This window comes from Bison bison, unplaced genomic scaffold (genome assembly GCF_000754665.1).
Source record: "Bison bison bison isolate TAMUID 2011002044 unplaced genomic scaffold, Bison_UMD1.0 scf7180017833728, whole genome shotgun sequence".
Classification (NCBI taxonomy): domain Eukaryota; kingdom Metazoa; phylum Chordata; class Mammalia; order Artiodactyla; family Bovidae; genus Bison; species Bison bison.
Genome location: NW_011472148.1, coordinates 1 through 9,282, shown reverse-complemented (window position 1 = coordinate 9,282; position 9,282 = coordinate 1). Strand labels below are relative to the sequence as shown.

At 42.7% G+C, this 9,282-nt stretch overlaps 1 protein-coding gene across 1 annotated transcript; it reads right to left on the bottom strand.

The window, feature by feature from the left end:
* Positions 1–544: 544 nt before the first annotated feature.
* Positions 545–7,826, bottom strand: LOC104983173 (GTPase IMAP family member 4-like). Its single transcript, XM_010832636.1, has 4 exons — positions 7,514–7,826; positions 6,787–6,889; positions 5,427–5,480; positions 545–2,802 (listed from the first exon to the last, which is right to left on the bottom strand). The coding sequence occupies exons 3-4, from the start codon at positions 5,464–5,466 to the stop codon at positions 1,883–1,885; spliced, it is 960 nt and encodes a 319-aa protein (XP_010830938.1). The 5' UTR covers positions 5,467–5,480; positions 6,787–6,889; positions 7,514–7,826; the 3' UTR covers positions 545–1,882.
* Between the last annotated feature and the right edge of the window lie 1,456 nt (positions 7,827–9,282).

Here is a 9,282-nt window from a genome sequence, read left to right as displayed (position 1 = left end):
TTAAGGAATATATGTGCTTCTTTGGTTGAATATTTGTTTGTGGAAAGTTGTAATACAAAGCATGTTAAATTCACACCTAGGAATTTTGACTGAAATGCTGCTGATGAAAACTATAGAGACCAAGTCCTCCCACATTCTTCAGAGTGAAACTGAATCTGTCCTCTCAGTGACCGCCTCTGCAGGAGTCCTGTGCTTCTTTGCCAGGTGCTTCTCATATCCTTGGGCCTTTGGTAACTTCCCTGGTGGCTCAGTCAGTAAAGTGTCTGCCTACAATGTGGGAGACCTGGGTTCAATCCCTGGGTGGAAAAGATCCTCTGGAGAAGGAAATGGCAACCCACTCCAGTATTCTTGCCTGGAAAATCCCAGGGACAGAGAAGCGTGGTAGGCTATGGTCCATGAAGTCGCAAAGAGTCGGACATGACTGAGTTACTTCACTTCACTTTAGTGACTGAACAACAACAGCAATAGTTTCTTTCCAATAGTATGTTAGTTTCTACTGTACAGCAAAGTGAGTCAGCTATAGGTAGATAGCAGCTATATTAAAGGTTCAGTCCTTCATGTTTGGGGAAAATCAGGGTAAGGCACATGTCCTCTTTTGGACAAAATGGTTTAGGGCATGGAGAAGATGATTTTAAGATGACCAAGGAAGGAGAGTTGGCATAGGTCACATGTGACCTCCATACCATGTTGGAAGAACATGGAAATGTGCTTCGGGAAAGCCTACACATTACTAGTGGATGAAGAGGACCCATTGGAAGAGGAGAAAAGGGACAGGGATGTCTCTATTTATCCATATATTTAAAAGAATTTTTGCAGCAGGAAAGCCACAAAGCTCTCAGAAACCTCAGTTACACATAATTTCTAATTGTAAATACTGATGAATCCAAGGAGAAAGTAGACTTCGACTCACAGAGGGGTTGAGAATGTGGCTCAGACCTTCTGGGGGAAAATGGGGAGTGGAGATGTCTGGAGGGTGGACCAAGTGTACACCAAAATCATCTTGAACTTTTACAAAAAACTGAAATTCATCCCTGTGTTCTTAGAAGGAGTAGTGGTACTTTCCAAGAAGAAAAACAGATTCCAATTTGCACAAATATGAGAGAACAGAAAAGTTTTATTAAAATAACAATAAGCAAATAATTATCAGCTGTTAGTTTTAGAGGAAAAGGAGAGCGAGAACTGGTTATTCAGCAAACTGGTTGTTGTTGGTCAAAGATTTCCTACAGATACATCTGAATACACCAAGCATTATTCCTTTATCTGTTGAATATCTTTTGCACCTTTTGGCATTTCAGGTAGTTGAGTTCTGAAAGATCTATTTGCCAGAGAACTGTTTGTTCATAATGGTCAGTTGATAAGGAACAATTTGAGGCCTTTAGTAAAATTATAAGTGAACAAATTTTCATTCATCTAGAAGGATTTCTATCAGTATTCTTTCTGTAAGTTTAACTAATGGGAAGAATTGATCTTTCTAATAAACTATAAGGGTAAGATGATCAGCACCATCTAAAGACAAAATAAGTGAGAAAAAGCTGTAGGGGAAGATCACCCACCAATCTGGAAAGGATCTAGAGGAGAAATCTCTTCTAGGGATAAAGAGAGAAAGCTCAGGATCATCTTCTTGGGTCTCCTGCATTCCCTGTCTTGGTGTCTCTGAGAAAGAATTCACAAATTAGGGAGCATTGATACTTTCTGCTTTGGAGTTTCACAAGTTGAGAATTTATCCCTTCCCTGTTAAATCAATTAAACATATACCCATTATCAATAGTGAACTTACTCTCCTTAGCCCTGAGAGTCTCAGGAAAAAAGGAGAATGCTCTGAGTTACATGGGGCAGGACCACCCGAAAATATGCAGGAAATATAGACAGATTTTCATGAAGTTTAATCCTTAAACAGAGAGACAACAGTGGAAGCAAACTCTAACAACTTTAAGATGATTTCAAGTATCTTATCCTGACTCAAAACATCATCTCTGGCTGTTTGCTGCCTTGAAACCCAGTAAGCTTCCGTTTCTGCCAATTGCCTTTCCATTTTCACCTTCCACTTTTGCTGTTCTAGTTTATCCTTCAGCTTCCTGATTTCCTCTTCGGAGTCCTGCTTTATCTGAGCTATTGCTCTCTCGAGCTCTTCTCTGTAACTTTCTTGTAACACTTGGATTTGTTTCTGAATCTCCTCCTCGGTCTTCTGATACAGGCTATTCATGTAGTATCTACCATTGTACTTGTCCACCACATCCTGGACCAGGGCCAGCAGCTGCTCCCTCTGGTTCTCCTGCTCAGCTCCTGTGGCCTTGTTGTTGAAAACACAGTAGCGATCTCTGAATTCACGAATCAGCTCTCGGATGGCTGTAGGAGCATGCTTTAAGTAATCACGGAAATCCATGCCTTCTAAATCATCTTTCCGGGTGAATAAGAGAATTATGTGTTTCCTAGCTCTCTCTCCAAACATCATCAGGATCTTCTCTGTGGCTTTCTGGCCTTCGGGTGTGTAACGGCCCAGTGGGATGACCAGGAGCAGAGCGTGAGGCCCCGGGGAGGTCAGCACCATGCAGTGGGTAATCTCCTTGACAGTCTCAGCGTCTGAGACCTCCGTGTCAAAGAGGCCAGGTGTGTCCACGACAACAACTTCTCTCCCCTTCCAGGTGCTGCTTCCTTTCTTACAGTGCTTGGTGATGGATACAGCCGAAAAGCTAGATGGAAACACTTCCTCTCTGAGGATGCTGTTTCCTGTTGCACTTTTTCCTGCCCCAGTCTTACCCACTAAGACAAGTCTCAGCTGGGAATCTCCAGGGTTTGCAAGCCCTGGAACATCAGGAAACAAAAGTCTCAGTGTTAGAATGAACTTCAACTATCTACCCTGCAAGGCTCCTGCCCAATGAATAAATATTCAACCCTGAATATTCATTGGAAGGACTGATTCTGAAGCTGAAGTTCCAATACTTTGGCCACCTGATGCAAAGAGCAGACTCGCTGGAAAAGATTCTGATGCTGGGAAAGGTTGAAGGCAAAAGGAGAGGGGTGGCAGAGGATAAAATGGCTAGACAGCATCACCAAATCAATGGACATGAGTTAGAGCAAACTCCAGGAGAGAGTAGAGGACAGAGGAACCTGGCAAGCTGCAGTTCATGGGCATGAATTAGCAACTGAACAACAATAACAACAGGTATTTTTCAGGATCCCTTTCAGCTTCTTACTCTGACCTTGTGGAAGCAAACAGCTCATAGAGGAGGAAACAATGTGATTAAGAAGAGGACTCTGAGTTGCTACCAGTAGCTGTTCTTCATAAGATAGGAGATAACATAAAACTGACTATGCATATTCGACTTCCTAGGAAAGTTGAAAGTTAATATCAGAGTAGTAGAGCACAGCAATTGAAACCTGAATTTAAACACCAAATCATCTACCAGCTCTTTCTGTGCCGGTATTCAGCAAGTCTCTGCATATCTCTGCCATGTGTCTATAAAGTCAAAGTCCTCTGGATTTGTCAGGCATAGACCCAGGACCAGAGGGAAGGCAATTGACAATCACATGTGAAAGGCTGTTTTTATGAGAAGGCAGACTTTGCTGGCTGCCCCTTGAACTTAAGGATCTGATTCCTGCAGGAGGGATCCTATGTTATATCTACTCATTTCTGCTTTGAGACAATGCCTACATTATCCCATGTACAACATCATAGACACTGTTACTAACTCCAGTTTATTTTCAGAGGCATCACCATTCACCCAGGTCCTCAGACTGGAAAGCTAGGAGTCGCCCTCGACTCCCCTCTTTCCCCCACTTTCCAGATCCAGCCCTATAGCATGTTCTCTTGGCTCCAAATCTGTTCACCTGTCTCTGCTTTGAAGATCAACATTCCAGTCCAGATTCCATCACCACCCCTGCCTCAGCAGTCTCCTAACAGGTATCTCCACTTCTGCTTTGTCTCTTCCAGTCTATTCTGTGAGGTGGGCTAATCTTTAAAAAAAATATCAATCAAACAGAACCAGGAACTTGTAGAAACCCCTTCTGTGATGTCCACAAAATCTGTAGTTAGCCTCCATCTCCCACACACTTTCTGATGAAGTGTTTGCTGATCCCTGAATCCCTAAGGCAGAGTTTTCCCCATTTGAGAACCAGAATCCCAGGATAAAAAAAGTAAATTTCCCAATGCTGCAAACACTGGATATGGGATGGCTCAGATTTACCTAAGAAAAAATGTACATAAGAATTCAGAGTATTCTTAATAGTTAATTCTTAATAATGTTCTTAATAGTTGGCCTCACAATAAAAGCTCCAACCTAAGGAGATCCCAGGGCATTGGTTGGCCTTAGAGACAGGCTGTAGGAAATTCATGGCCCAGCAGTAAAAAGGCACCAAGGCCAGTGCCACCACTGAAACCATTGGCCAATGCTGATAATGAATGGATGGCAACCTCTGAAGATGGCAGCCATAGCCACGAAGGAATCCATCTCTGCACTCATGCCTGGTGAAGGTGGATTCTCAGCTCCTCTCATCAAGATGCTGAGTCTGTTTCTCCAACCCTTCAGTCTGACTGGACCATGTGACTTGCTTTGGATCATAGGATCATGAAAACATGGTTAAGCAGAGAATCCAAAAGCACTGACATATTGTGCTTTGCCTTCTCTTTCTGATTTTTGGAACCCTACACCTGACCTGGACTAGCCTACTTGATGAGGGGCACAAGGCCCTGTTATCCCTGTCTGCCTGGTCGACCCAGAGCTTGCTGACCACCAGACATGTCTATGAGGCTATCCAAGACTATTGTGTTGCATCCTAAACCAAGCACCACACATGAGTTAGTCTGGCTGAAATTAGCCAGGTTTGTCCAGACCCAAGCATGGCCCAAATGAGTGACCCTCAAAATTAAGATCCAAGTAAATTGTTGCTGTTTTAGGTTCCTAAATTGCGGGATGATTTACTAAACCAGCAAAAGCTCAAATGATAGAATCTATTCCTAGGATAAAGGGGTAGAGGGAGGGTTATATGAGAAACGGAGTGATCAGTCTGTTGAGTGTGTTGCTTAGAGTGAGGCCATTGGAAGTAGGGAAATTAGGGGCCTGAATGAGGCATTGATCACCCCCACGTTCCTCCTTTCCAGTCCACTTGGGCTGAAGAGAGGGGCATAGAAACCACCTGGGAGGCCACAACCCCTGATCCGGTGTGCCCACATGGTAGGAAGTAGCAAATAAGAAACCTCTTCAAGTCCGGGAGAAGTCAGGGTATTGGAACTCTCCTCCTGCTCACTGTTAAGCTACATCATAAGGAGGATGCAGAGAGGGTGGAGAGAATGAGACAGCAGAGCAAATGAAGGGAAACAGAAATGTGGTTGAAGATGTTTTGCTCTTGTACAGGTTGGCTGGATGACAGGGCAGGAGAGTCCCAGCCCTCCCCCCAAGCCTGGCTGCCCTCCCCAAGCAGCCTCTCACCGTGACTGGTCCTGGGTTCGCTGAGGTACTTGGCGGCCATTGTGGTTTGGATTCCTGGGAATAAAGAGACAGAATTACGTTATTACAGGGACATGCAGAATAAACTGGAAACTTCGACCTCCTGTAAACAACACTTTCCCTTTCTTCATAAACTTGCTACTCGATCTCTCCTCTATTTCTCAATACTTCTTAATTCCGCTTTCAGTCTCATTTTCAGACTGTCAAATTTCTTTACACAGATGTAAGTGCTTCAAGTGCTTCCTTGGCACTGGTTCTGGGTGCCCTTCCCTCCTCTATGCAATTATTGCTCTGAATGCCATGTAGTCTGCAGCCTAGACCCTTCCCAGAGTTCCATCCTTTTCTATCTCATTCAAATTCTCCATTTGGCAATTTTGTGGGCATCTCAAACCGATTTGGACAAAATGAAACCCTGACCTCCATTTCCAGCCTTGTTCACATTTCAGTAAATGACATCATGAAACGGCTCATGCAGAATCTTGGGGTCATCTCTAAAACACTTATTTCCTCACTTACTCACAGTCCATCACCAAATCCTATAGATTTTTGTTTCCCAAATGAAAAAGTATCAATTTCTCCTCATCTCCATGTGAATCCAATCCTATCATTTGATTGCAATGTAGTAGGCTCCCAGATGATACTGTATCTTCAATCCCTCCTCTACTTAATAGTCAGATGCCTTTATAAAATTTATAATCAAATGATAATTGCTTTACAGCATTGTGTTGGTTTCTACCAAACATCAACATGAATCAGTCATAGGTTTACCATGTTTGCTCCCACATGAACATCCCTCCCACCTCCCTCTGCATCCCTTCCCTCTAGGTTGTTACTGAGCCCCGGTTTGAGGTCCCTGAGTCATACAGCAAATTCCCATTGGCTACCTATTTTATATATGGTAATGTATATTTCCATGTTACTCTCTCTGTACATAGTCAGATGCCTTTTTGATATTTGTTTTTTCTTTTCTCTTGTTTAGATTTTCTAATGAATTGCTTTTGTTTTTTATTTTTCAAATAGTTGAAAGTCCTTGGAATGGTCCCAAAGGCCTTGCACAATCAATTTCTCCCTCTCTCTCAAAAATCTTTAATCATACTGCCTCCTCTGTATTCCCTGAATCCTCTAAGATCTCCCCAGCTCCTAGATCTTTGAGGAGCACTTCCCCCTCCCCAGAGGACTCCCACCCCCACCCAATGGCCAACTTGTTTCTGCTCAACCCTGAGGCCTCAGTGTTTTGTTATTTCTCCAGAGGGGGCCTCTCCACCCACATCATCAATGAAGAAGACAGGTTTAGTGTGGAGTTTGTTCTAACCACACCCAAGAGTTTCTATAGAATACATACCAAGATAGGAAGTTGTTTGATTTTTTTTTTTTTTTACTGTCTCCTTGTAGACTGCTAGCTTTGTGATGGTAAACCTTCTGTGTCTTGCATATGCCCTTATTCCCTAGGAAAAAAAGCACAGTATTCGACAAAGCATGGATCTCAAAAAATATTTGTTCAATAAATGAATTGATTAAAACCTCCCACTGTTTCTTGCCTCCTCTGTGATTAAGCTTTATGTCTTGCTTGCATCTGGCTGTGAAAAAACTTATCTTTTCCTTATTAACAACACATTGCTCTTGAAACATGGCATTATATTTTAGATGTTTTCTTCCATCACTACCTACTAAGGTTGGGCAATGGAGAAAGCCATTTGAAGAATTCTTAGCAGAGCAGATTTTAACTAGAACAGGCTGAAAATGCTATTTGTTAGAGACAGAGTCGTCTGATAGGAATGCATCAAATACAAAATTGAAACACTTTCTTTTGAAAGTCGATTAGGAATAAGAGTAGGAAATAGCTTCCTATAAACTGGGAAGTGAAATCACAGAATTTTAAAGAATAAGCTTTGTTCACAAAGTTGATGTTGGTTGTGGGCATTAGGAGAAGGAGTAAGATACCAGAAAAAGTAGCACACAAGGTTTGGATTATGTCTTAAAGTCTACTGTCCAGTCTGTGGACCCTGTCTTCCACATTCTTTAATGCTGTTCTGTTTATCCTAGTTCAGATATTAAACCAGAGGACTGACCTTGTCTACACACCAACACTGGATGGCTGAATTCTCCTCCAACTGTGTAAGGAACAAGCATCAGTTGGTCCCCTGCTTCTCCTGAATGGTAGACAGTACCATGGGTTGGCGTCTCCCTCCTCCTGTCTTCTAAAAGCTTCTTGTCGAGTCTGGCTTGACAAGCAGGGCTTTGGAAAGTGTGATACAGCGAGAGAATGAGTAACGAGATACAAGAATTCAGAGAAAAGTGAGGATCAAAGGACCAACATGGCTCCAAGGTGAAGGTGCCACACTGAATCCAAGCCAGCTTAATTATACTTTCAGACGTGAATGAAAGAATATGTGGGGAGTTAAACTGTAACTCATGTGGCCTTCAGGGCCAAAGAACAAAATGATTATTAACTGCCGGGAGCCAGCGTGAGGAACTCCGCCCATGGCAAAGGTCATGAGAAAGGAGGCTCAGCATACACAAAGGTGGGATTGAGCCTCAGGAGTCTGCCTGAAAATTCTCGAGCACCTACCCTCAAAACCAGAGTCTGCCTACTTTACTGCTTTGTGATTTTACCTACACCTCTGACTTTACAGGGGGCTGTCCCCCACCACCTTTCTCTGAAAAAGAGCTAACTTACAGCTTCAGTTGATAAAGTTCCTGGGCGTGACAAGAGTGTTTCAATCTACAAACTCCTTTGGAAGTCCTCTAGCCTGCCTGAACAGGTTCTTCTGGCCACTTGTGATTGTTCACAACCTCCCAACCATGAGAGGCATGAGATGTTCTAAACTGTCTAAATACAGATTCTTTTGAGCAGTTAAAAGATTGATTAGAAATTGTATTGGTGAGGGGTTTTTCACCTGTTGGGCCAATGTTTGCTGCTAAGTTTCCATATCCCTTACCTACTGTGTCCCTGGGAATGTATTGATTAATATAATTGGTGTATAGGAATGTAAGTAGTAACTTTAATGTTTGTAACCTTGGACCCTTGAGTTAATTCTTTTCTTGTTATAGCCCACCATACCTTTGCCTTATAGGAATGCAACTTTATTTAATGCTTTCAGAGGGTGGCACCTGACTTTAGAATAATCACCTTTAGAGAAAAATAAGTTTTCTGAAGAAAGGATCATAAAATGTTAACAGGCCTCTTGGCCAGAAGATGATGTAAATCACCTAAACTTTTGCATATGATAAGTTTTCAGGAAGAAAGCCTGGCTTCGAGTAGGATCAAGGACTGCTGACCTTCAATGACTCTACCCCTTCCCCCATTATCCTTTATGCATAACTTATAGCATAAAAACTACTTTGGAAAATAAAGTGCAGGCATTGTTCACCGAAACTTGGTCTCCCTATGTCGTTCTTTCTCTCACCTTCTGGCTGAATTCCCATCTGGAGCGTGGAGGCTCGTCAAGCCTACTAACTATGCCTAGGCTTCTAAGATCTGACAGGGGAGGCCTTAGTGTCTCCTCTCCTTCAGGAGAATGGGAGGACGCCTACGGCCTACGTAGGTGACATAAATTCCTTGCTTTGGAATTTTATTAGCTTTCCACATAAACCAAGTTATTCAGCCTCTTTTCTCCACTGAATTTTCCTGCTGAGCTATCCTTATTCTATTACTCTTTATATCTCTAATTAATATTTAATTAAAGCTATTGTATGCAGTTTGCCGATGTCGTCCCCGCTTCGAATTCCCTGGATCCACCAGGGCTGGACCCCGGCAATTAACCATTGAGTAATTAGGAAACAGTAACCAATAACGACTATAGATGGAGGTTCATGACATTGAACAGGAGACAGGAAT

Excerpts from the sequence above, each read along its gene's own strand:
- LOC104983173 (XM_010832636.1), bottom strand. The coding sequence starts at position 5,466 with ATGGCCGCCAAGTACCTCAGCGAACCCAGGACCAGTCACG. Across the intron at positions 2,803-5,426 it reads CGAACCCAGGACCAGTCACG|GGCTTGCAAACCCTGGAGAT; the intron begins GTGAGAGGCTGC and ends CTGATGTTCCAG.